This window comes from Populus trichocarpa, chromosome 2 (genome assembly GCF_000002775.5).
Source record: "Populus trichocarpa isolate Nisqually-1 chromosome 2, P.trichocarpa_v4.1, whole genome shotgun sequence".
NCBI classification, from domain to species: Eukaryota; Viridiplantae; Streptophyta; class Magnoliopsida; order Malpighiales; family Salicaceae; genus Populus; species Populus trichocarpa.
This window is the reverse complement of record NC_037286.2, coordinates 4,083,664-4,111,600: the sequence shown is the minus strand read 5'-3', so window position 1 is coordinate 4,111,600 and position 27,937 is coordinate 4,083,664. Positions and strand designations below refer to the sequence as shown.

At 35.1% G+C, this 27,937-nt stretch overlaps 4 protein-coding genes and 1 pseudogene across 8 annotated transcripts; 2 read left to right on the top strand and 3 right to left on the bottom strand.

The window, feature by feature from the left end:
• Positions 1-1,149: 1,149 nt before the first annotated feature.
• LOC7480726 (glucan endo-1,3-beta-glucosidase 12) lies at positions 1,150-4,635 on the bottom strand. The gene is made up of 4 exons (XM_002300844.4): positions 4,153-4,635; positions 2,846-3,349; positions 1,792-1,822; positions 1,150-1,680 (listed from the first exon to the last, which is right to left on the bottom strand). The coding sequence occupies exons 1-4, from the start codon at positions 4,211-4,213 to the stop codon at positions 1,509-1,511; spliced, it is 768 nt and encodes a 255-aa protein (XP_002300880.2). The 5' UTR covers positions 4,214-4,635; the 3' UTR covers positions 1,150-1,508.
• Positions 4,496-8,725, top strand: LOC112326675 (pentatricopeptide repeat-containing protein At2g42920, chloroplastic-like; annotated as a pseudogene).
• A 207-nt stretch (positions 8,726-8,932) lies between these two features.
• Positions 8,933-10,039, bottom strand: LOC7468736 (AT-hook motif nuclear-localized protein 16). Its single transcript, XM_002300843.4, has one exon. It carries the CDS (start codon positions 9,892-9,894, stop codon positions 9,094-9,096), a length of 801 nt encoding a protein of 266 aa, XP_002300879.3. The 5' UTR covers positions 9,895-10,039; the 3' UTR covers positions 8,933-9,093.
• A 508-nt stretch (positions 10,040-10,547) lies between these two features.
• LOC7480725 (uncharacterized) lies at positions 10,548-18,989 on the bottom strand. 5 transcript variants are annotated; one of them, XM_052450555.1, is made up of 12 exons: positions 18,683-18,988; positions 17,868-17,911; positions 17,261-17,372; positions 17,039-17,150; positions 15,633-15,846; positions 15,446-15,527; positions 15,152-15,349; positions 13,429-13,756; positions 13,066-13,345; positions 12,222-12,383; positions 11,240-11,701; positions 10,548-11,079 (listed from the first exon to the last, which is right to left on the bottom strand). In XM_052450555.1, the coding sequence occupies exons 1-12, from the start codon at positions 18,858-18,860 to the stop codon at positions 10,747-10,749; spliced, it is 2,505 nt and encodes an 834-aa protein (XP_052306515.1). In that variant the 5' UTR covers positions 18,861-18,988; the 3' UTR covers positions 10,548-10,746. The 5 variants fall into 5 exon arrangements, with proteins under 5 accessions (XP_052306515.1, XP_052306514.1, XP_024451162.1 ...); XM_052450554.1 differs by having other exon boundaries at positions 15,152-15,527; positions 18,683-18,989; XM_024595394.2 differs by having other exon boundaries at positions 15,446-15,846.
• A 5,640-nt stretch (positions 18,990-24,629) lies between these two features.
• On the top strand, positions 24,630-26,486 carry LOC7468735 (two-pore potassium channel 3). Its single transcript, XM_006386222.3, has 2 exons — positions 24,630-25,742; positions 26,167-26,486. The coding sequence occupies exons 1-2, from the start codon at positions 24,715-24,717 to the stop codon at positions 26,309-26,311; spliced, it is 1,173 nt and encodes a 390-aa protein (XP_006386284.1). The 5' UTR covers positions 24,630-24,714; the 3' UTR covers positions 26,312-26,486.
• The last annotated feature ends 1,451 nt before the right edge of the window (positions 26,487-27,937 follow it).

Here is a 27,937-nt window from a genome sequence, read left to right as displayed (position 1 = left end):
GATCTCTTGGCCTGGGTTATGAGCACTTTCATTTCTCTTGTTTCCCTGCTGGGATTGGAAATGCGAGGCAATGTTTTAGCTGTCTTGGAGCTTTTGGCTATAGCAAGGCAATTCACAATTTGCGGTTCTGATTCTTGTCTTTTTTTAGGTTGGTTTGTCTAGACTCGGTCGGCATCAATGGTATAATCTTTTGCCTTTTGTCGTGAACCTGCAAGGTTCTTTTCTAAGCCTCAATCCGTGCTTTTAAACCCTGGATTTCGACCCTTTTTTCTTGTGAAATCAATCGATTCATTCATAAAAGAAAGGGCTTCCCTTTTCTTCTTCAAACTTCTTCTAAGGTTTTTGATTACCACTCAGATACATGTAATTCATTAACCCGTGTCTTGGTAATCTTCGTCAGCACCATATAATGCCCTATTTCTTTATGTTGTGTTCTTAACTTTTTGCATACATACAGAGTCTTTCATGTCCAAGAAAAAATAAACCAGAGGACTTCATAATATGGTGGCCAAGATTTCGGCGTGGCTCTCACTGCATTTTGTTCACAATTAGTTTTCCCTGGTAGAAAATAATCTCCATTGCTAGCTCCATTTGCTCGCAAGTTTTGTGAATTGAAAAAAAATAAAAAATAACATGAAATTTGTTAGGGTCTTCAATGAAAGGATGTGTAAAAAAATGAGTGGTTAAGACATAATAATGTAGCACAATGAATGGCAAGGGCCCTCTTAGTATGTGTTTATCATTCTATTATGTCAGAAGTTTGGTTTGGTTGCGCAAGTGGAATAAAAAATCACTAATTTGGAGTCGAATACTGTTTAATCTTTAAGAGATATGCGTTATGTTTACTGACGGTTTGAGATGTAATAAAGATTATTTTTAAAAGTTTTTCTTAAAAATAAACATTAAAATAATATAATTTTTTAATTTTGTTAAAGTTTATTTTAACATATCACTATTCTAAAAACATAAAAAAAAATTAATTTTAAGCAAAGAAATTTTAAAATTTAGACAAACAACATTTCGATAGCATTGCTAAAGAATCTTTTAATATGTGTTTAATATTGTGGTGTAAGTTTTTTTAAAAAATATTTTTTATTTTAAAAAATATTAAAATATTTTGTTTTAATTTTTTATATCAACACATTAAACTATCAAAAATAATATTTTATTTCTCTACACTAATTTCTTATTCTCATCATCAACAAATACAGAAAAAAAGGAAGATATCTGCAAATTCTTCTACCAGTACAAAAAAAACCCCACCAACAAAATAAGATTTCTTTCTCTACACTACCTCCCTTCAATGTGATCACTAAAGACTAATTTACACATCAAATATACTTTTGTAACAAAAAAGCCAAGGCAACGAGATATATACCCCTAGCTTTCACCATCCCTGCACATGTGCTTCTAAGTCTCCTAAAAAGCATAGATTAGCAAGCAGGGCAAGCAATCGATCAGGACAGTACCGTTTAATTAATGTACCGAATCGAGCAAGTGTATCCCCTCTAGCACAGAGAAGATGTTAATTGAGCCAGAAACACGATGAGAAATGTCACAGACATAAAATGTGGTGTCTCGTTAATTCTGGCAGCTACCGATGGGGTAGGATTTGAAGGGACTGCACCATAAACAGTTGCTCCATTTGAATTTGTGGTGTTCAAGATTGATGAGCTTGTGCTGCAAGACATTTCCAAATCCAGGTAAGTTGAGTTTGGAGAAAAATCAACCAGCTGAAGTTTACCGATTTGACGAGAAAGAGAGAGAACTATAGTTAGTAAGAAAGATCACCTTGTGGAGGGAAATTGACATGTCCCCGTACCTGAAATTGTATTGAAAAAAAAAAAAAAAGAACAAGTAAATGAGAGCGCAGCTTTTTTGTTCATTAACAGAGTGAAGCACTGTTCTAATAAGAACTTGAACATGGGAAATTAAGCATAAATAAAAGAAAGGCACTGCTTTTTCTTTCTTTCTTTCTTTTTTTGTTCAGAATAAGGAATAAAGAAGCCGAATCCCCTGAAACCTTTACGACCGATACTTACAAATGAGTGGAAAAGGTAGACTTACAAGTGTGTGACCTGGAATTTACCATTGATCATTCATAAAATAATAATAAAAAAAGACAGAAATTCAGGTGTTAATTAAAAGGGAAAATTAAAAACTTCACTGTAAAGTGTGAACATAGAAGAGAAAACTGAGACTCCAAGCATTAGTTTCAAAAAGGAAGTTGGATTAACTGGTCAATCAATTAACTAGCTGTGGTAAGTTTTACCAACTCCCATTGTTGATTTCTAACCCAAATCTACTTGTAGGAAATTTTTTTTTTAATATATATGGTTGGATGTAATGAAGAGTTAATTATACTCCTGTTGTTTATATATATAAAGTAATAATTAATCCCAATAGTATAAATTTTGTTTTTATAAAATAGCTAATAGGATTTCACTAATTTTTTCTTGAGTATTATAATTTTTTTTTGATATTAAAACTTATTAAATAGTTCTTTGACCACTATTGAATATACTTAATTTAGTAGTTTTATTGACCAAAAAATGCTGTATTTTCTCATTAATATTTTGATATCATCCACTTATTATCTTTCTTTTTTCAATCTTTTAAATAAAAATAAATTGAAAAATAGCATAAAATGAACGAAAATGATTAAGCTATAGATGATTTTTTTAAAAAAAAATACAAGGATTAAATATTTAATTTGTGAAACCACGAGTGCTAATTAATTAATTCTGATAAAATACGGGGACTAAGTTATAACTAATCTCATATAATGAATGAATATGCAACATAGAGAATGAGTGGATACGGCACAATAAAGGACCTAACTTACTTGGATTGGTGCTAGTAGTAACAGCAGTTCCTCCAAAATTACAGCTACTGGGCACTGGATTCTTCTGATAATAGCTGTTGAATGCATAAGAGGCATGATCACGGAGAGTATTTGGATTGTAACAGCTTCCACTTGGCTGAATTGCTGAGCAATCAGCACCACCATAGCCACAAGCATAGTCCAAAGCAACTTGTAACGCTGTTGGTGATGCACTTTGGCTAGCGATACACCAGCTAGCTCCGGGAGATACAGGTGATGCCGTTGAGGTTGGGGTTACCATTGGTGTCATGGTAGCAGGCGATGTGGAATCAGGCTCAGAATTTGGGTTTATTACTGGAGTTGAAGCAGTGGGAGTGGTGGGAATTATTGTGGGAACAGTTGTTATCGGGGTGGTGATGTCCTTTCGGGTACTGGAAATAGAACTCGCATCCACGACAACTTGTTTTGTTCCATGGTCTGCCTGTCTACTATTCTCATCTGCTAACATTTCTGCAACACTTGAACCTGGATTTCAAATCAAGAGTAAAATCAAGCTTTCCTTGGAATCGTCGAGATTTTTAGTTCTGTTCACACACTATTTCAGACTTAACATCAAGATATTATTATGTGCATGGTTCCAAAATTCACCGACTAGCCTAAAGTCACAAGTAGAATGGTAATTTACAGTGCAGCAAGAGTGTCCAACTGGAGTAGGCCACCATGTTTAATAATTGACAAGAAAAAAAAGGAAGGACAAGCTTTGAAATTGAATAAGAACCATGATTGGAAATTTGAAAAATCTACTTCGTACAATAGACTATAGCCCAATGGATAGGAACGAATCATGTGTGAAGAAAGAAGCATCATTTTCAAAAAGAGGGCTAAAACCACATGGAAGAAAGCTATCAAATATTTCTGCTTCCAACATGTAAAAAAAGTAGCGAAAGCTTGGCTCCAAAGAACAGAATTAATAAAACAAGAACTTGAATGAGGAGATAAAACTCACAGCAAAGGCACTATATATATGTGTGTGTGTGTGTGTGTCTATATATATGTATGTATGTATGTATGTATATTCGATTGATTAATAAAAAATAAATCTCCATAATGTTTCTGAAATCTAATTGAAATATATCATGTATGCTTGAGTTAACAAGAAATTAAGAAAATCAGTAATGTATTTATAAATCGAAAAGAAAAAAAAATCAGTAATGTATTTATAAATCGAAAATGTGAAATTGTTGCTTCCCTGGTCTGATGGAAACGAAGTTGTGAAACACAATTTTTCTGCAATAGAGTCATTCCAATCATACAAAGCAAATCATCACCTGAAGAAAGGAAGAGACCGAGTAAGAAAAACATCAGGGAGTAGATGACTCTGCCACCCATGGGCTTAAACCCCAAGCCCTCTTCTTCTTCTCCTTCTCCTTCTCCTTCTTTCTCTTCTATGATGTATTTATCCAATCAGCTTACCCTTTATTCAAAGCAAGTAAAGGGAAAAGAAGCAAATAAATCTTAAACTACAGAAGCGCGCATCAATGATCTTGTTGAGAAAACAAGATTTTGCATCCTTTGTGCTTTATGAAAATATATATCTTGTGGAATAAGTACAGTCTTGAGAGAGAAAGAGTAGCTCTATGTGGGTGTAGAGGAAGACTTGAGAAAGGAGACATGGGTGTAGAGGAGGGTGCAAGCAAGAGATGGAACAACAAAGGAGGGAAAAGGTGAGAAGAAGGTTGAAAAAGAAGTAAAGGGAGAGAATCGTTTTGGAATTTAGATTTGGTTTGTGGGCTAGCAAGTGATGGTTGTAATGATGACGATGATGTATACATCTTGCCTTTAATTTGTCTTAATATTTTTTTTTAAGTTTATGCTTCTTCTTTCACTGTCTTATAAATAATGAGAGCACAGGTCGAACTTGGATTGGATCCAGTCAATTTCTTTGATATATATTATGTGCTGCATGTTTTTGTGATCAATCTGGCACTGCACAACTGACCTTATGTGGGATGATCGAGCCTGGATCTCCCGAAGTGGGGTGAGTGATACTCAAGTATTCTCTCTGCTTTTTGGTTGGGTTAAAGTATTTGCTACAGTTTCTTGTTGGGTTGTTATTGATCAAGACTGCCAACTACATGGAGAGAATGTGCCTTTCATTTCTTATTCTTCTCGGTGACACAAACCTGTCGAATTTTTCACTTCGACATGGAAATAGATAATGATTCCCTGACTGTAAAGAGTGGTGCTTAAGGCATAGCGTGCCCATCTCAGGTAACGCGTCGTCGTATATTGATGCCGAGCAGAAAAGCCGAAGCAAGATTTTTAAGCAACCACGCAGGGAAAAAACTTCAAAAAGAAAAGAAAAGAGTAGAGTAGACTCACGGTCAGCTCCCAAGAAAAACCATGCAGGACAAACCGATCACAACTAAGTTTTATTCCTCATCTCGTGAAGAGCTCTAACAACTCCCTTTTCTTCTCTTAAATAATATTTTTTAGCCTGAATTGTTTTTGATTTTGGATCGGAGGGGATTCGATTTTAAAGAGTTAGCTTTGTTTGATAGTTTTGTTGGGGAGAGAGGGTTAACACTTGATGCTAGGAGGGCGAGGGAAAAAATAACCTGAGAGGAATTTTAGAATTTGTACATATCATTTTTTAATTTCAATATTTATTTCATTAAAAAACTACAATTGGCTTCTACCATTAGCCATTATTTGTTATTTATTTATTATATTTGATTTTGATATTAATTAAAAAAATTATTGAACCTCATTATTATAAATAGCTTTTTACAATATCACCAAACATCATAATAATTTATATCACTTTTTTATATCGATCCTCAGCACGTAATTCCTTAATTCCAATTTTTAACCTCAAACTAATCATAACCCTAAATTGGTTATGACTTGCCTCAAGACGTACATATTAGATCATTTCAAGAGATATTGTTCATCTCGAACTATACAGTGATTTTTTTAATTTTAAAATGCGTTTCTTAAAAAGAAATGTGTCTTTTATACTTATAAAAAATAAAAATCATCGTCTCCTAATTAACGTGTAAATGGTGGCGTCGACAATCATCTACTAGTGTTTAGCATTTGATGGCCACTAATACCAAACGTTCATATGAACCACCATTCCAACAAAATTTTATATTTAAATTTGCAAGGAAGGGGACCATTGTTAAAAATGTTAAGAAAATAACTAAAATTGCTCCTCAAAAACAAAAGGCGAGCCGTCCAAAACTCTATCCCGAGGCTGCACTTTTGACCAATTGGATACATTATGTGGTACTACTATATAATATACTCCTAGACTTAAATTTTTTTAGTGCAAATAAAACCACTTCTTGATCGTTGCTCTCTTGCTAGATTATTTTAAGTGGGCATGTGTTTGATGGGGACAATTTGAAGTAAAAATATTTAAAAGAACAAGCATTATTGCTTGATAATAATTGCTATAGCTATCACAAATTTGTCTTTTTAATGTGGATTAATCTTAAAACATACACATGCTACATGCTACGCCCCTCAAAATTAAGAATATATTTGGAAAAAATGAAGATAAAATCTCGCCATTTTATAATATCGTTTGAAGAAGGAACTCTCTAACGATAGATTCTAATATTTTGTGCTATAATCAAAGAGTCCCCACCCAATAATGTCATCGAATTGTAAGATATTAGGGACTAAGAAATAAGTTTTGAGATTGAGTGACTAAAATAAAAACACTGATAAATATTGAGGATTATAAATTAGTTTACCGGTCCATCCTCTCCCCCAGAAAAAAAGAGGTTGGGTGCCACTTTCGGACTTCCCAAAAGCCCACTCAAAGAAATAAGTGGGCAAGAAAAACCCAAATTATTGGTGTGGATCTCAGAGTAACAGAAAGTCAAGCCCACAGCTCACAGGTAATAACCCAAAATATTTGATTTTCGTCAAATACAGGTGGCGGAAGGTAAAAAAAAGTTTGTGCGAATCAGTTCATACAATATACAAGCTGTAAATTGTGGGTTTTTGAGTGAAGCGGGGAAAAAATATTTGATGGAGCTATGGGTTTGATGTTGTTACGTGGAGTACAATGATTACAGGACTTACTAAATGCAGAGAGATTGATAAGTCTATTGGAGGTTGTTTGACAATATGGTGCTGAGGAGTACCGTGTCATGGAATTCTGTGATTCGTAGGTATGTCGGGAAAGGAAGGTTCTTTGAGGCAACGGATCTGTTTAGAAGAATGAAAGAGGAGACGACTAAGCCAAGTGAGCTTCTTATAGCATATCTAACGGGAAATATTATATTAAAAAACCAAATGAAAAAAATCACTTTTTTAATAATATAAATATAGCTTTTTTGATTATATACATTCTAATGGTAAAAAGCTATTTAGAAAAGTCAATTATATTTTAATATATTTTATGTTAAATTAATTTTAATATAATTATATAACTAATTTAGATATATTTTATGTTTTAGAACTTTAGAGATAGTTAAAAATCTGATATGTATTCAGACAGTAAACAGTTGGAAATTGGACAGTAACAGTTCAAAGTCAAACAGTAACAGTTGGAAAGTCAAACAGTAACAGTTCAAAGTCAGACAGTCAAACAATAATAGTTGGAAAGTCAAACAGTAACAGTTCAAAGTCAGACAGTAACAGTTCAAAGTTAAACAGTAACAGTAAACTTTCACGTGAATACTATAAATAAAAATATAAAAGAATTGAGTCATACAAACACTTGTATATTGAGATATTGTTTGCCTCACGCATTAGAGTGAGAAAATGAGTTGTTGGTCAATGGCTATAAAAATAACCGTTGGCCAACAGTTATTTGTTTTTGCCATTTCTACAGTGAAATGTAGAAATGGCTCTTCACGTAATAAATAACTAAAATAGCTGTCTGTTTGCCTCACGCGTTGGAGTGCAGAAATGAAGAAACAAAAGCTAAAAGTATAATTTTTAACATTTGGCTCTTTATTTGGCTTTTTCGTTGGAGATGCTCTTACAATGGTGAGCTTGTTAAATGCCTGTGCTTGCTTAGGAGCACTTGGACAGGGAGAATGGATTCATGATTATATATGGAAGAACAACTTTGCGTTGAATGCTATTATTGTTACAGCAATTATAGACGGTGCTCCAAGTGTGGATAAGGCTCTCCAAGTGTTCGAGAGCGCCCCCAAGAAAGCATTGTCATGTTGGAACTCCCTACTTTTAGGCCTTGCTATGAATGGCCGTGAGAATGATGCGGTCCAATTATTTTCAATGCTTGAGTCTTCAAATTGCAAACCGGATCATGTCAGTTTCCTAGGTGTCTTGACGGCTTGTAATCAAGGTGGTATGGTGGACAGAGAAACGGACTATTTCTTGTTAATGACAAAAACAATCAAGATCGAACTATCGATAGAGCATTATAGCTGTATGGTTGATGTTCTAGACCGAGCTGGACTCCTCGAAGAGACAGAAGAGCTAATAAGAAGCATGCCTGTAAATCCAGGTGCCGTTATATGGGGGGGCCTTTACTCTCCTCTGCAGGAAGTACGGAAAAATTGAGATGGCGAAACGAGCAGCGAAGCACGTGACTGAGTGAGTTGAATCCAAAAAAGAGCTCAAGTTTTGTACTTCTGTCGAATGTTTATGCTGTCATTTGGACGAAGCAATGCAGCAAAGGTTTTCTTTGAAAGAAAAGCAGATAGACAAAGAACCTGGATGTAGTTCGATTGAAGTTAATGGAGAAGTTCATGAATTGGTTTCTGGGGGAAGTTTGCACCATCCAAAGAAATCTACCATGAATCTGATGATTTGGGATGGGTATTAAAGGCGATGGAACAGGATTGTTATGAACCATTTAAGATTGTTGTTTCTAGCGAATTATATCATGACTTGAAATGGGTTCTTTCGAGTAACAAGGATGCGTTCTGATACTGGTGGTTGAACTCCAGTGAAACAAAGAACAGTTAAAATCACCAACGATGAATTAGCTTCTTAAGATTTTAATGATCATCACTGATTTGCATGTTTTCTTTGATTCAAACACAAGGCCATATTTTAAAGGCGTGTCCAAACGAATCTCCCTCTCTCTACACACACACACACACACGAACCTTGCACTGTGTTTTGAAGGAACTCTAGATTGATGGAAAATAAAGAGTTCATGCCAGGTAAAACAGGTAGCTAATCTTACAAGGAAGCCCGAAAACATTAGTGAAATGACACAACATTGATTAATATTATGATTTGCCAATTTGAGAGACTAGAAGATGTGCTGCTAACTAGGATTTTGACATGGTTCGCCCTGGTGTCCAAGAGTAAATCTCAGGGGTCACAGCACCATTGGTAAGCAAGTTCTGCGGCATTCCGTACAAATCTGAAATATCAAGGTGATGGTGACGACCATTTTGGTAATGCTGATTCTGCACAGCAGCAGTTATTTCATCGTCATCCAGTGGCAAGCGATCAAAAGTTGCCTTCATGAATGATGCAGCCATGATTACTACAGGGCCCGAAGCAATGAGCGCACCAACTACACCTCCACCAACAACCTGCCCTTGAGCCCCTGCCAAGTAGATAGTTAGTCCCGTGATCCCCTGCGGAGCAGGTGGGGGCAAGACAGATCCTAGCAGTGAGAGTATCTCAAAACGCCCATGAAGGGTTACAATTGCCCCAGATGAAGTTGGTTGTCTTAGGGTAACATTGGTTACACAACCACTCCCACTAAGTACAGATATTCCACGCTGCTTCCTTCTTGCAAAGTTAGCTAAACTCTCACACACATCACAGCCAGAGCTCACCTCCATTGCATGGGCGCGGAGTGCGTTTGCACTATCTCGAGTGACAATAATAGGAGGTTTTGGCTTATTTTTTGAGCCAGCTGGCCTGCCACGAGGACGCCTGATCATAGTTTCACCCTCCGGTGCTGAAGAAACTGGTGGAACTGCCTTGGGCAATTTTGGGGTCATAAGGATTGCTTCTATGCTCGGTCTGTGGTTATTAACCTTCTCCAAGCCTTGGCTTCGATCCATGATTCTTTCAGATCCAAGAGAAGGGAATGTTAGGTCTGCAGCTCCAGCCATTCATAAACAAAAAGAATACACAGGAACTGTGCTCGGTTTCTGAGCTTAAGTAGCACATTATGCACGAATAAATTTATTGCATGGAGCCAAAAGAATGATCATGTTTAGGAGGAGGTTAAGTGGCACCAACCTTGTAATTAACTAGTTTATATGCATTCCTCGCCCTGCCTACCTCCCAACTGGCATGCCCTTCATGTCAATCGACTCCCAGAGTAAATTTGTTTGGGAATGCAGTTTGCACTGCATTTTCAGAAATTTAAAAAAAAAATTTCATTTAAAATAATCTTTTTTTTATGTTTTTATATTGTTTTGATTTGCTGATATTAAAAATATTTTTTTAAAAAAATACTTTAAACCACCACCGCTACCACAAAAATCATTTCGGGAAGTCTTAAATTAATTATATGATGCACACACGAAGACTTCCATGATAACTTGCTCTCAATTTGGAAACTATCAGATAGAGAACTCTCTTTTTTCCCCTGTATTTTTAACAGCATGGAGAGGTGAGGTGAATTATGCTTGTAAAGCATAACGCCATTGAATCATTTTTCTAACTAATAGCATGAAGCAGACGTGTGGTACTTTCGCATTGAGGAGATACACATTAGCAAAGCTACATCTCAAAACTTAAGACATTATGCCACAATCAATTTGGTAAAATACTTGGGTGCGGTGCTGCATCTCAAAACTGAGGCATTGGATAAACCTGTTTAAAGTATTTACAAATTGGACAGAGCCAAACCGTCGATTAACTTTTAACTGCAAAAAACAACCTAATTTGCCGCTTTTTAACTCGCCACAAAAGGAGCTACAGGAACCATCAGCAGCTGTTCATTCAAAGTGGTGTGATCAATTAGATGATAAGTAGCTCTGCTGCCAGAGATGTTGTAATTGCTCGGGTGCTGGCCCTTGAGAACTACTAAGGTCACTAAGGCTTTGGCGTGGTTGTTCTGGTCGAATTCCGGCTTGAGAGTGATAAGCATTTGCATGATGAAATGGAGCACCGTAATCCTGTGAGAGCTGCTGACCTTGTTGATAATTACGTGTGTGCAATAGGGACCTATGATCATGTGAGCGCTGCTGCTGACCTTGTGGATATTCAGAAAGCGGTTGACTCTGTCCAGTCAAACTCAAATATCCGTTGTCTAGGAGGGCTGCCATCGTTCTTGAAGAGCCATCATTCTGTTTTTTTTTTTTAATAGAAAGAATTACAAAAGCGAAGGACAATAAATTAAAGAAATCTCTTTTAAGTACTGAAGATAGTGTAAAGAGCTTCCACAAGTCACATGACAAAGCAAAATGAATGTTCATACAAAAACAGAGGGAACCCTATTACCATTACCTGTTGACGTGTGGTGAAATTATTTCTCTCTTGATACTGAGAATGGAAAATATCATAGCCACCTGCAGAACCAGTAGGGGCAGCAGCTTGCAAAACGGCTCCAGGAAAGTTGGCAGGGATCCCTAAACCTCCATAACCAGAAATGTTCACATCAGACAAGGGCAAATTGCTCCTGGAAACACCTGTTTTGTATTGTGCGTGGCTGTAGCCCATGTTTGACAGGGAATCATGGAACACAGTGCTATCTTGATAAGCTTGCTGAAAAGCAGATGGATTACGAGCATAGTTCCGAGGCATAGCAGGATAGCCAGTCAAATTGGCCAGCTCTTCCAAGGAAACAATAGACTGATTGTGCAAATTAGTTGACGGATGCTGGGGAAGTGTGGTTTGTGGGACAATATTAGCACTGGGCAGTGTCGGTGAATATGACATAGGTAGAGAAAAAGCAACCCGGCTCGGAATCTGAGCATTCACGAGTACAAATGAAGAAAAATTAGCTTTGTTGCATTTCACCTATGAGGTTCTTAGCACTGCAATGTGACATGTATATAGGTGGGGCATGTAACAATAATACGCTAGATGCCAAACAGCCAATACAGGACCAATCAATCATATGAACACCATAAAGCAAAGTTTTTATGAATTATAGTTTATCAAAACCAATTTACATCACATTGACATATTATAGTTATATAAAATCAATTAACTTGATTGTACTTAAAATTGAAATTTAATCCCATGTATGCAGTCTAATCTAATCTTGCAAATCAAGCATACAAAGTTGATGTGGCTATAGAAGCCTGGAATTCAGAGGTCCATGATTCTCCATAAATCTATTCAGAGATTCATCACAGAGAAATTCTGTGTCCCTTACCTTAATCTTTTTCTTTAAGAGAGTAACAAATTAAAATGCTCATAAAATATTCAGGCACAAATACATAAAGTCACCTAATTCAAAATTCAGCAGATATTCCTTACACACCTCTGACTGGGAGATGGCTGGATTGCCAGTGGATGATACAGTACTATCAAATCTTGAGGGCATTGATTGGGTTCCAAGGAAAGATGAAGCATAATCAGAACCTCTTGAAGATTGAATACTTGATGCAAACATATCCATCGGTATAGTTGTTGCCCTAGCTTGCTGCAACAGAATGTCTGAGATTAGGATCTAACAGTCCATGCTTACTAAAATACAGCAATTCAAAGTCCAGAAAAAGTAAATTAAATACCATCAGCTTGAATAGAAAAAGATGAAGGCAGACAATATTATCTCCATAAACCATATTGTCCAACAGCTGATGATGGAAAAATTAGACTTGGAAGAAAAAAAATTACAACCACAGGGGATTGCTATTTTTTAACCATTTGAGATCAAAGAGAACTACTATGAAACAGAAGTAAACCAATAAAGAAATGCAGGAAAAGATCGCGCACACAAAAAAAATATAAATCTCCACATATAATACAACAGCATCATAATTTCATCTTCACTGTTAGCATGTCATGCAAGACCGGTTCCAAGAGCAAGCGATGAAACTGAGAATAGAAAAGGAGAAGTCCAAACCAAAATGAAGGGGGCTATGAACAAATTTAGTTTAGTACCAATCCCAAAACACAGAAAAGAGATGGGATTTATAAGAAAAGAAATGACAACCACCCAATCTTTTCTTTTTGGCAGCTTAGCAAGTAATTCAGTAAACAATGAGAGCTTCTCCAATAAATTCATGTTTAAATAATGAAGACAAGTCTAGATAGCATTTATCGTCAAAAGTTACTATAATGGTAAACGAAGAAAAACAACAAAATATTGGAAGTATTATTACCAGTTCCATATGAAGAGAAGAAAGGTTCCTAGCTTGTGGATGTATCCTAACACTCAAGGGACAATCCCGTTCTTGGGTTTTCTTAAAATTAGAATCAGGTACAGATGATGGTTCGGTGTATTTGTGCCTATGGGATACTTCATGAATGTTTTGTCTCATTAGCTCTTGCTGTGAATATACATGCATGTTATTAATCCCAACACCTGCAGTAAATCGATGTGTATTGGATATGGATCTGAGTTGCTCATCTCGAAGGTACTCATCAAGGTGCTCTGGATTTCTGCACAGAAAGAAAGCATGTGATAAAATGAGCCATTAAAGCACACAAGTACTACTACTGGAATTAAGCTAAAAGACCCGTGCCTAATCTCCTTGCACAGAGTAGATGAACTATTTGCTGCTGCAGAAGTCTCCTCCAAGTTAGTCTTTACAGGAGTTGAAGCTATTGAGGCCCCAGAAACTGCATTGTAAGCCCCAGATTTGTATGTACCAAAACTCAAATGTGACCAGTCAGCAGCGAAGGCTTGCATATAATCAGGAAACACCACCGCATGATTATCCTCAGATGGAGGCAATGCAGGCTCCTCCTTCCCCAAACTTAGCTGCTGCAAGTTCACAGCAGCTGATGATACTTCATCATTCAAAGGTGCAGCACAATTTGGAAAACGTAAATGGAAGCCACTTCCAGTTCCTAAAATTCACAGTGATGGGACAAGGAAAGAAGAAAAAAGTAAGGCTTGTAAAATATATTTGGAGTATTAAAGAACAGAAAAGAGAACATTCTCATTTAATAGGCCATTACCTAAGCAGTATTTTCATCTGACCTATCACATAAAATATTTTGAAAAAAACAATGTGCCACTGGAAGCTGAGTTAAGATAATTGTGCAGTATCATCACTTGATCTCTTTTGAGCCGACAAAACGATGGAACAATGTGAAATGGTTCAATTCAATCAGACACTCAAGGATAATTATCCTAAAGTGAATTAGGAGGGAGTTATAAACAAAACTCTAATAAATCAATGCTTTAAAAACCAGGGACTCTTCAATTCTTGTCATCTTCCAAACTAGGTTTAAGCTTTCATAAGTGTCCACTAACTTCAACATAGCAACTCCTTTTCAGGCCATTCTCAGCAGGAAAAACAGTGTCCATTACTAAGAGCCAACATAATTTCTCTAGAATAGAAAATCAAATAAACCAGGCTTGCCTAGAAACAATTGTCTTAAACATTGAGCTAAAAATTAAGAATAAAATTAAAAAAGCTATCTTCATTCTTATTCTTGATTTAAAAGAAAGATGAATCTGTTTGCTTCATTTATGTTAAAAAAAAAACCTCAAATAAGCAGACTTGAAACAATTTAACTTCCCTGTTGCTCTTGATCAAATGCGCCTTCATAACCAAATAAAAAAAAGGCTCCATTACATCACACCAATTAAAAGCCCACAACAAAGAAGTCAACCCCAAACCAAGAGGAGAGGGAAACAGAAAGAAATGTGAAAGAGAAAAGAGAGTGGTAGGCAAAATGAGATTCTTAAAGAATAACTTTTGGTGGTTTCGGAATTTTTTGGTTTCTTGAAGATCCGGGGTTCAACTTAGGGCCTTTTGGGTTCTACAAGGGAGAAGTGATGAAGGGATTGAGAAGGTTCTTGGAACTTTTTGGGTTGTGAGTGGCGGCAAAGAAGTGGGGTGAACTGAATAAATAATGCTGTCACATGAGATAGGCTATTTTTAATAGGGATACATGCACATGCAATGATATGGGCATGTCAGGTTTAAGACCTGCAACCCAGCCCATCATATCTGTTACATGACATTTGAAATTTTACATGCTATATTACAAAGGCTTACTAAATTGAATTGGGGCAGGTTAGATAAAACTAACATAGCAGATTTTTCGATTCTTTAAACACTCCTGGTAAATATTGGATCTGTGAGAACGTGTAAATCATAGCACCATATGCTTTTTGACAAAGGCAATGTTGGCATTCACAGAGCGCATGATAACTGTTTGGCAAGGGATCACTCACATTTATTGGGAAAGGAGAAACAAATATTAGCATCAACCTAAAACCATGTGAATTACCTTCACAATGATCATCCATGCAGCTCCGAGAATCGTAAGTTTTATCCTTCAGTAAACAATCACCCCTATGAGAATCACCTACAACAGTATTCACATTTTCCTGTCCTCTACATGAAAAGGCAGATTCAGCACAATAAGAACCTGGATTCTTGTTAGCAGCATCCCTATCTGATGCTTGTACCTCCTCTAATTGGTGGTCTTCATTCGAATTAGTTCCATCACCATAAAAGTAAGATTGATTAGAAAAGATATCAGTGCTGGAGGAATTAGACACATTGAAATTATATAACCCACCAGCAGCTGTTTGCTGCTCAAACACTGGCCATTCATCATGAGAGCTTGCAGCAACACCAGACTCGTGAATTGTCTCTGGCACCTGAGAAGGATGTGGGTATTGCAGACATTTGTGCATTTCTGGTGGAGATGGAGAAGAATCACACGAAGATTTATGACAGTACTGGGATGAGTTTACTGAACCTACTACATCTTGAGGTGTGCAAGAAGTGTCCATCATATTTTGGGAACCTTTGCTGCGCGGCCTACCCATCCTAACAATGTCAGCCATTGAAACATGTCCTGTAGTACCTCCTGACCAAGCAGCTTGAGTTCCTGATGACAATTGTGCAGATGACAAAATGGTATCTCCAGTTCCTGTAGCTTTAGTTTGCCTGCTGTCATCAGGATTGCAAGAATCACTGCAGCAGAATTTTCAAGATCAATCCAAAGAAATAATGAAATGTATATACCATCAAAACATTCAAATGAGGTAATAAGATTGCACATCTAGAAAAAAAACCCCATAAAAACAAAGACTGTAAATGTAAAACCTCGAAAAGAATAATAGAAATTCCTAATCTTAGAAACTAGTTGGACGAGAATAAAGATTTCACAGTGCGATATTATTTTTGGAATGGGCTAGGGTCATGAATTTATAATCTATAATCTACAATCAAGTCAATGCCATGGTAAAAAGTTCATTTCATCTCAAAAATATCTCTATTAAGTTATTAAAAGCACAACCATTTAGAACAAGCAGCAAATTCCTAAACTAAATGGGCTAAAAACTAAGGAAGAGACAGATTAGTAAAGCATGCTGATAGTAACTAAGATGGCAAAAAAGTCCTAACTGCATAACATCACCCAGGACCAAGTGCAATGTTGCAATCAAAGCATCCACCTGGAAAAAATTAGAAACCCCCTGCTTCTCATCTATATGAAAATTTATAACTAAAATGAGATAGGCAATGCCATAATCTATTTGGAAAAAATTCAAGCCTTTTCAGAAGAATTAAAATACTTTCCCCTCTCATTTTTCTTGTAAAGATAGCATCATATACTTTCAAATGTTAATATAGCATGTAACTATCAAATACAGAATATCATTTTCATAGTTAAACTTAAAAGAAAAGGCAGCAAGACCTTGAACGTTTATAGCACAAACATGAGTTTCTTCTGAACTCATACCATTTCAAGAAAGGGGTAACTTGTGAGATATTTAAAGAGAAAGCAGAATTGTGCATGGTAGAAATCAGATGGATTGAACTGAGAGATGGATACATGCATGCATTTACACATACCCATATACGTGTGTATAAAACTGGCAAGAAGATTTTAAAGGACATAGTAAACAACATTTGCTGGCTGAAACAAGAGGAAACTTGACATGAGACAGACAGGTACGCGCATACATCATTTTCGAATTCAGAGACTAATCACTAGACAAATTAGTTAACATTTTTAAGTTACTCCACCAAAACTAATCAATAATACGAAATAAAATTGAATAAAACTAAGTATGGGTATATTATAGTATAGTTATCGATAATCTGTTTTAAAACTTTGATGTATACTGGAGATCAATTGACTTGAATTCGTAATAGAACTAACTTGTTGGATGAAGGCTGCTCATTTTTCAATTTCACACGATATATTAAAGTTGATGAAGGCCCCGGATGAGCAACCGACCCATTCTCTTTCCTATATGCAGCTTTACCAAGGTCTGAAGGGGAGAAAAGTTCACTTAGTAAGAATATACAATAGCAAATCCAAATCAGTATCACCAATTCATCCACCACAAGCGTCTAACATTGTTCAGTATAATAAACACACCATTATCGCTGATTTGACATGGTACAAGCCCAAAATTATATTCACCACCAGCTTTAACTCCATGATAACCATTGTTACTACCCCGAGCCATTGATTCTTGTGTTTCCTTCATCTGCAGGAATGCAATCTATGATATTAAAAAAAAAAAATAGGCATGAATAAAACCCTAGTCTATGGTAAGGAGAATAAAGCGAGCCTATGTGTAATAAGCCAAATATAGCAAAATGATTGATCTGGTGCAGCACAGAGAATAAATAAAACCAGTAAAAGAAAGTGGAGAGAAAAATACTTGAGACCATAATTAACTAAAAAACCAAGCAGCAGATATATGCCAACAGAAACCTTCAGCAGCTGTTAAACACTGATTTTGAAATCCCTGACGACTAAAAATCAGCCTATAAACTGATCTCTTATGCTGAACAAGTTAATTCATAAGCAATATTTGGGAAATCATCAACGCATCCCAAACAGCCAAAGAAAAACCTTCTATTTTGACACATTTCACATGCCAAAGTTTATAATCCGTTGAAATGGAAAGAATACAACCCCCTCCCCCTCCCTACCCCAAAAAAGGAAAAATACTTGAGCTCTTATTTTCATAAGGTACCTCTTTTCTTCTTTCACGTTTGCTCTTCACTTGATGAAAAGGATCTACACAATTGAAAATACTAATTTAATAAGGACTTCTAACCGAGCACATCACAATCGGTAAACTTTACATTTAAGAAATGAATTAGATCAACTAACTATAGAAGAAGTGAATTTTCAAATAACAAGATCTATATATAAACCCTCTATTATGGCACCAAGGGTAACTCAAGCCGAAATATCTTATCAAAGCTACATATTGCCCACCAAGAGAAATTTTTCTTTGCAATTTCTTTGATTCTATTTCTGCAAGCAAAATCACGCTGGACCAGAAAAAGGATTACAAAAAAAGTATATGTTTCACTAAAATAAAAAAAGTTAAACATCAATCCATACTCAAGAAAACAATAGCAAATACAAAATCACCAGCATTTATCAATGCATTGATGTAAATTAAAACCAGAAAGTAAATCAAGTTCCGTTTTTAAAAAAAATTAATATGATGCAACTGCATTGGGGACTCGGCGTTTTCTTATAGCATAAAATAAAGAATTGAAAATCAAATTAAATTAAAAAAGCCTTTAGGAAAAAGGCAACGGTACTAGTCATTTTGAACAGTTTTCCCGACAGCCAAACAGAATTCAACAGAGAATACTAAAAACATAATTAAGAAAATCTTCCTTATAAAAAAAAAAAATCCACTATCAAAACCCTAAACAACGCCAATTTTTTTTTTTTTACAAAAACAAAACAAAACTCTGTACTCCACTCAATGCCACTATTTTTATCAACAAAACACGCACTAAAAACACTCAAAAGAAAAATTCAAGTAACCTTGATTAAGGAGGTTTTGAACGGCAGCATCAGCGTCCATATTAAAATCGCAAAGTACTGAGTAGATCTCTGCGTCCGTACAATTCTTGTTAACAATCTCTTTGATATTCTGCACTACCTTTTTTGACGCCCCCGGTATCTGCATAACTCCCCCTTCGTGTTTGCTTTCACTCCCCATCTCTTCTCCGCTCTCTATCTCTCTCTCTGTTCTTTTTATTTGTGTGTCTGCGGCCTCTTCCTTTTGGATTATCAGATTCCCAACAAAACGGAACAAAAACCTATTCTTTTTTTTTTTTTACTCTCTTTTAGGTTTATTTATATAGTTTATTTTAGAAGTATAAACAGTTTTTTGTTTTTTTTTTAAGTTATAGTGTTTCGATCTAACAAGTTTGTTGGTTTTATTTTCTTACGGTTCATTATCAGCCGTTCGATTTGCATGCGTTTGAGAATCTAGTGGGTCCCGCAAAAGAGATGTTTTTGCGATATTTAATTAACGGTGTGACTGTTGTAACGGATATGATGGTGGGATTTTGTGTGGTTTTGTTTCGGCGTAGGGGGTTTGGTTTTTTATGAGGTTTTTTTATTTTTTTTTTGTTTTACACTGTGATTTAACTATATTTTAAAATATTTTTTAGTTTTAAAATATTTTTTATATATATTTTTAAATTATTTAAATATATTAATATTTAAAAAAAATTAAAAATAAAAAAAAAAAATATTTTTTTAAAAAATAATATTTATTTCACTTTTAAACGATCATTACAATTTATGGTTAATGTTATGGATTGGATTAGTGGATTTAATACCATTAAAACAATGTTATTTAAAAAAATAAAAATAAAAATCAAATCAAGTTGAATTATTATCCAAATTTGATCTGTCAATTTTATTTTTTTTTGAATTTAAGCTAAACTAAACACTGAACCTTTTAATAGACTCACCTAATTTTTTTTAATAAAACTGTTTTAAGTGAAATAGTTAAAAAAAAAAAAAAAAAAAAAGAAGCAAAAGTCGACTTTGCTTTGGTTGCGGTTCCACGTTTCCCTTTACTGGAAAAGGAAAATCATCTCTTTTGATATAAATTATATGTTTGAGCTTTCCCAATGACATTCAATTTTCACTATTTTTCTTCTGATTTTCTATTTCTTTTTTATTCAGATCGTAGGCTCATCGTGAAATTACCATTCCGGTCGTACTGTACATTAAATTGCCTTCACCTATTCTCGGTGGGGCAAATTTCCTTTCTACCCAACCCAAGAAAGTTTAGCCCCTCTTTTGTATTATGTTTTAAATAGGGGTGGGTAAAATTTAATTTAAAAAAAAAATTAATTTTTTATATTTTTAGATTGTTTTGATGTACTGATATTAAAAATAATTTTTTAAAAATAAAAAATATATTATTTTAATATATTTTCCGAATAAAAAACACTTTAAAAAACAACCGTTACCATTCTCTTATACCTCCTTAATGAAAATGCAATCAAGGACCCTTCATTTTGTGTTACAGTATCTTCAAGATAAAAATTCAAGAAGATATTGATTTTTTTTGGATAAAATAGCAACACATCACTGTTAAAAACATGATATTTTAAGATGTTACTAGTGAAAAATATGATATTTTCAAAGAAATTATTAAATAAGCTAGTGTAAATTATAATAATAAAAGAGAAGAGAGAGAGGGACAAAAAAAAATCTTAAAGACACATTAAAACTCCAATTGCGACACTACCAATGTCATCAAAAAGATCTCGATGAGACAAATTCAACAACACCAAAAAAGATCACCGACAATTACTGAAGTAGGCCACACATTATGTCCAAAGGCGCCGAGTGGCTCACTTGTTTTTGGGCGGTTCGTGTGACATATATTTTTTGGTTTCATTGGATTTGGTTTACCAAGAAATTTTTTATAGTGCTAATAGTGTCATAATTAAAGTTTCAATGTGCTTCCGAAATTTTTTTATTTATTTATTTTTCTTTCCCCCCATTATAATTGCTCACTCGTCTTTGAGTAGCGTAAATGGTCAACTTTGATCACCATTAATGACATTTATTTATGTCGTTAGATTTATCTTGTCAAGATTTTTATGATGATATTATCATCAAAGCTTCAATATGCCTCCAAGATGTCTTCTTTCTTTTCTTTTCTCGTCTCTCCTCATTGTAATTACTCACTTGTCTTTGGGCGGAATATATAATCCACTTTAGTCATCGTTGGTGACATTTCCTGATGCTGTTGAATTTGTCTTGCTGGAATTATTTTTATGGCGCTAATGTTCAGTAACTTGATCTTCGATGTGTCTCTAATGTTTTTTTTTTCCTCTCTCGTCTTTTTTCATTGTAAATTATGTAAGCTCATTTATCAATTTCTTTAAAATATCATGTTTTACCATCATGACAACTTTATATGTTATGTTTTTTTTGATAGCGACATGTCAAACTATATTATTTTACTAAAACTTTTTTTATTTATGTTATTTTACGAATATTTTTTCTTAAATTTTATAAATAAAATGAAAATATTTGTTTTTGTTTTTGTTGAGATCGGGGCTTAAATCCCAAATTATTACATCAAACGATGATAAGTAGATCTTACCATATCATAGTACAAGATCGAATCAACATGCAGAACATTAATTAACAAAAGATCTTGGTTCAAAGGACTTTTGATCAAACCAAAATTAGCTAACTAATCAGTTGCAGAGTTTGCCTCCCGAAATACATGAGTTATCGTCAGTTCTCAATCTATTGCAAGCACCTTCTTTGCTATTTCAATATCAGTGATCAGCCCCCAAATAGAGTTCAAAGGGCTAGATAGTAAAAATGAATCCTCACCAAGCACTCTATTATTCCTCCATCTCCACGTGTACCAAACAGTGACTCCAAATAGGTTAGACCAGGATGCCTTTCACTGTAACAAATTACTAATGAACCATGTTATGAGCTCGCCAGCAAAGAAATAATCTTTTTCCCCAGGCTTGACAAGGGCATTCCAGACATTCCTCGCTAAAGGACAATCTCTTTAACACGTGTACCACAGATTCTGTCACTTGAGGACAGTGGCCGGCTGGCCGCAACAAGGATCCGTAGCATAATGTCTTCGATCTATCTAGGCTTTGTAAGCCGACTGAATTAATGTGGAAGTAACCACTATTAGACTGTCTCCAATAAATCGAATCTCCACCTAAATTCGCAGCTGGTGGGTGGTTTGTAATTATTATTGCTAGTGCTATTATTGTTATTTTATTATAATTGCGTATATTTAGATTAATTTATATATTTTTTAATTAATCTCGTGACCTTGAATTTAATAATCAAATAAATTTATAATAATTCTAAAAGTTATAACACTCTATAGACCCCTGAATTATTGCCATCACCACCACCATTACTGACTGAATAGGAAGTAGATGAGCGAATGACTCTCATCTCAACTCTTGATTCGCCTGCATCCATCATCATAGGCCAAGTTTTACATAAAGCTTTCCAAAGCGGAGAGTCTCTTCCTTTAGCTTGTGGAAAGGGTAGACTACCATCTGTCTTTAGGTACTTTCCCCGCAGCACACCTGTCCAGAGACTTGAATTATCATGCATTACTCCCCACCCTAATTTCATGAACCTTATCAAACACAGCACGAAAATATGCAGGGAGAGAGGATCCCCATGGGAGGGAAACTTTCAGTTGGACTTCCATTCCAAAAGGACTCGGAGGGAGGCAGTTTCAATACAGCGCATTATAAGCTCAACCAAACTATAAAGCGAAAATACTTGAAGTTATTTTGAGGAGTAATTATGACATGTGAAATCTAAGTTGTACATCGGAATTCATTGGAGATTGATGGTGATGTTGTGATTATTGTGAAGGCAATATAGTCGTTTCGAAACAAGAAAGTAACAGTGAAAACGAGCTTGATCATGATGAGGTATAATTAATTAATGGATGGATACGATGAAAAGGATGTTATCAGCAATGAAAATAACAACGGCCAAATGAATTGGCAAGCAGTAGTTAAAATGATTAGACGATGGTATCATCGAAGATTGAGAGTTGATAATTGTACAAAAATATTTTTAGTCAAAATGATTAAACGATGATTAAAAATAGTTTTGTTTCATAAATATGAATTGCCCATCACTGTATTTGACAAAAAATTTCTTCCAAAGTTGATCTCTCGGAAGATAAATAAACATCGTCAATGGTAACGATTATATTTGATCATTTATGCATATAATAAGGCAACATGGCAGATCTTATTTCGATCTCTGTTCATGGAGTTCCAATGTTCTGCCAATCCATACCAAGGTGTACAAAAAGGATAAACTTTCCAGGGTTATTGAGTGTCAAGGCTCGATGCATGTGATTTCTGTTATGATGTTCCTCGTTATGCTTGTGCTTCTTTCTGTAGGGAGACAGCCTCTCAGTGACATAATTTAGCAGGTTTTGGAGGTGGTGCTTGTGCTTCTTTCTGTAGGGAGACAGCCTCTCAGTGACATAATTTAGCAGGTTTTGGAGGTGGTGGCCTTGTTTTATCCATCATCACTGGAATGTTTTGGGATCAATATGGGTGGAATGCTGGAAGCTGCAGGGCTACCTTACGCATCCACTCTGTTTTCTGGCGTCCTTGTCTCTCTGGTAGTCATACTAATTGCAACTGGGTCGCCATGCCTTGGATCGAAAAAACCTATTCCTGAAGAGCATGTTGCAGTTTGAAAATTAGAGCTCTATCAACTGGTTAGGATGTTTGAGCACGAACACAGGTCAGAAAAAAGCTGTCCAATTATCAAGCTCCTAACTGTTGCAGGTACATTCCCTGTTAGTGCTTCTCGTGTGCTTATGTTCTCGTCAGTTAAAGAAATTACATGCGAGAAAGCTAATGAATGTCAAGGCAGAAAGTGCAGATGGTTCTAAATAGTGTATATCACTTGTATTTATGTGCCACATTTTGCCAGTAGTTGTCGACTATAGATGGCCAACACATCCACAGAATTAAGTATAAGAATTGCGAACATGTTTTCCATACTCGTATCCACCAATTTCACATGAAAACAAATTTTGACGAACTCATTGCCTTCGAGTGCTTCGCCATTTTGCGGTTTAAATTGACCACGACCTAGTTGATCCCCGTGGGTGAAAATCTTTAAACAACGAATTAATCCCTCTGTGCATTTATATGCCATCTTTTTTTTTTTTTGTAGCAAGCTAAAGCCTATGATACTTCTCTCTTAATGCTGCTGCTAACTTTTTTCATTCAATTTTTTTTTTGGTAGGGGACCTAAATCTGAAAATTCTCCAACCTCAAGGCTTATTCTCGAATCCTTGGGCCTCGGCCACTAAACAACGTTCTCTTTATTTTCACTTTCTCATCACTTTCGCACTCTCATAACCCATTAATGAGATTGTCGAAGATTAGGTTCTGTCAATACCAATTCAGTGAGTGGGGCTTTTTTTTGTTGTTTAGAACCGAAAGCTCTGATTTATATACAATGATGCAGCAAGATGTATTCGACATATGGCAGCTCAGTCGCCTTGCCAAATAATCATTTTGTTCAAGATTTAGTGAGCCGTTAGCAAGATTTAATACTATAAATGTTTTCACAATGTTGAAGCGAATGTGTAGTCGTAACCGTTCAAGCAGTGATTTAGTAGTCAGTCGTCGCCACTAAACATTGATTTTTGCAGCTGCATGCGAATGTGCTGACAGCAACTTATAACAGAATGGAATTGAGGGAGTGGCCCTTGCTTGATGCAATCGGTTTTATATCATTGACTAATGGCTTTAAATGGAGAGGGGGGGGTAGCTAACCCAAATGTTTGGAAGTTTTTCCCAACAACAACATGCACGTGATTGACATTCGAAATAGCGAGTTGCTACATTTGACTGTTAGATGAACCAAAATCGAAACAAGAACTCTACCCTTAAGTGTATTGACTTCTTGTTGGAAGTGTTCGGTAACACCTTGGAAAACAAGAATATCTCTAGCATGGAAAACCAAAGAATTTATGCCCCCGTCTCAAATCATGCTGATTTAACATGGATGAGCCTTTTCTCTCCAAAACAATAGCAGAAGAGATCAGCAGGCCATCGCCAAGAAGAGAACATCCCTCTAACTACCTTGATCTTGGCCAGTCTCTACGTCAATCGACTGCACATCTTGTAACTAATGATGTCATTATCCCCATTATCACCACACCAAACACTTCTTCATTTGTAAATCTCATAGCCAATTTGAACAAAGAGAAAACAAGACTCGCTCACCGATCCCATTCAGCTCCATCTGTGTTTACTGACTCCAAGGAGTCTTTTACGGATTCTTTTGACCCCCGACAAGCCCCAAAATCTACTCCTTTGATCGTTCGGCAGGCTTTTATTGCCGTATTCTTATATATATTGGTCGTTGTGTTGATATTCCTTGTCGGTGGTAGATTTAAGGGAACTGAAACAATAAAGCCTGTAGACGCCTTGTACTTCACCGTGGTCACACTTTGCACCATAGGCTACGGTGATATTGTTCCAGATACAATATTTACCAAGTTATTTACTTGTGTTTTCGTTTTGGTTGGTTTTGGTTTCATCGATATTTTGCTAAATGGATTAGTCACATACATTTGCGACAGGCAAGAAGCAGTTCTGTTAAGCACCATGGATGAGAGTAAGTCCATCACTATGGTTCAAGCTTATATGATAGACAAAGCTAAAGGTAGAATGAGGATCAGAATGAAAGTGGGCATGGCTTCAGCAGTTGTCATTGTTTGCATTGCGGTAGGAACTATTTCGGCGCGCTACCTAGAGAAGTTGGATTGGGTTGATAGTTTTTATCTGTCTGTTACTTCTGTGACAACCGTAGGCTATGGGGATTTTGCTTTCTCGACCATAACTGGAAGATGTTTTGCCATTATTTGGCTATCAGTAAGCACATTGGCAGTTGCCAGGGCATTTCTATACCTGACTGAGCTAAGGATTGACAAGAGGAATCGCAGGATTGCGAAATGGATTCTTCACAAAAAGATGACACTCGGCGATTTAGTAGCTGCAGACCTTGATAATGATGGATCCATCAGGTAATGTTCATGATTTTCTGTAAACAGGATTCTAGTTAAGGCTAGGTTGATCAAAATCCTTCGCCAACTGCTATATTCTTTTACTTTTCCCTCCCAAATTGATATTTCCAAACTTGATTTCAATCAATAACTTGGCACAATAATGCGGTGTTCTGATAGAAATAAAAACAGGGTTTCTCTAAGCTTCGCACAACTACCAGGCAACATTGATCTGGGAAGAAAGAAGCATGAATACAGCTTACATCTTAGGATTGTTCTAAAGGATGTCCTTAAAGTTATATCTAGCAATTTCGGTATTTGTAAATCAGATTATGTAGCATGTTTAAGATTTCAATGCAAGCATAATACTAGTAACACACTGTACAGCAATTTGTTCAAACTGTATGTGCTTGATACGCCTTGTTGGTTTCTTTTATGGTTGCAGCAAATCTGAATTTGTTATTTACAAGCTTAAGGAGATGGGGATGATAGCAGAGAAAGACATGCTTCAGATCTGCAACCAATTTGATTCATTAGTTAGTACCAGCTGTGGCAAAATCACTCTTGCGGATCTCATGCAACGTGACTAGGGCTGATGTTCTCCGGTGTAAACAAGAAGAAAGGTAATTTACAACAAGCCAGATGGTATCATTGTTGAGAAATTTGTTTAAGAACATAGTTCACATTTGAACTCAAATCAAAAGTGGGGTTCATAATTTTTTTGGCTTAAAACTTTGTCAAAATGAAACATTAAGATCTTGTTTATAGTGTAGTCCAACCATACTTTTAAAAAAATTAAAAAAAATTTAACTTTAATTTTTTTTTGAATCATTTTGATGTGCTAATATAAAAAATAAAAAAATATATTATTTTTAAACGAAAAACACTTTGAAAAACAACATTTACCATACTTTTAAACATGACTTAAATATAATTTAGATAAATTATAGGTAAATAAGAAATTGATATCAAAGAACTTTTGGTTGATATATTTTAGTGAAACCCAAAACTCTTTAAAAGCTTTTATTCCATATAAGAAAAAAACAAAACTTTCTTGATGTTTATAAAGTGAATAGTTGAAAAGTTCAAATTAGACTTAAAGACATTTAAGTTCTTAAAGGGGAGAGGTCATAGGCAAAGTAGACTTTTGGTTTAAATCCACGAGCACGTGTCCTAGCCTGACCCAGCTCGGGTCTGAGTTTGAGTTTATTGTAAAATAATATTTTAGTTCACAAAAGATTATTTTTGCCAGCTAAAATTTGAATTTTATCCTCATCCACAAAGAACTATTTCTTTCAACCCATTAGTTATTTAGTTCAACCTATGAATATTAATAATCTCATCCAGATGCAAATTTGAACAATTTTTTCAGGTAAAAAATATAGATTTATGGTCAGATTTAATTTTTTTATATAATGGTTAATTAAATATTGATAATTTGAGAAGTAATTATAATTATTACCATTATTAATTATTTAATATTTTAGCTTTTAAAATCCACTGCAGAAAGGTAAATGAAGAGTTTCCAATAACTTTTTTTTAGATTTTCATACATTTTTCTTCACTTATGCTCTAATGTTATCTTTTTATTTTAGGCCTTGTTTGTCTGGTAAAAAGAGGTTTTCTGGAAACTATTTTTAAACTTTTTCATGTTTGTTTGTCATTAGAAAAATTGGTCAACGAAAACACTTTCCATTCAAAGGAAAATTTGGCTTAGTTTTCAGGAAAATATTTTTCTTTTATTTTGGGCGAAAAACATTTTTCAGAAGTTGTGAAAAAATTAGAAATATTATATTATTTACTAATTGTAACAAATTTGGTAATCAAACTTTTAATTGCTATATATTTTGTTTTGAATTTGTTTTTCAATTTCACCCCTTAGAATTTGATTTTTATATTAACTTTGGTTCTTATTTTTATGATTGTTATTTGCTTTTTTCTTATTATTTTTTTAATTGAAATTTTTTATTTATCAAATTTGATCTCCATTATTTTGATTGTTATCTATTTTATTTGAGATAATTTATGAAATTAGATTATTTTTTTTCAATTTCATTCTCATTCAACTTTTTAATTTGTAGGATTTGTTTCTCATTATTTCAATAAACTTGAAAAAAAATATTAATAAGTTATTTTCCAACTCATTTTTCAAGACATAATCAAATACTGGAAAGTGTTTTCTAATTTATTTTCCATGACACTATCAAATATCAAAA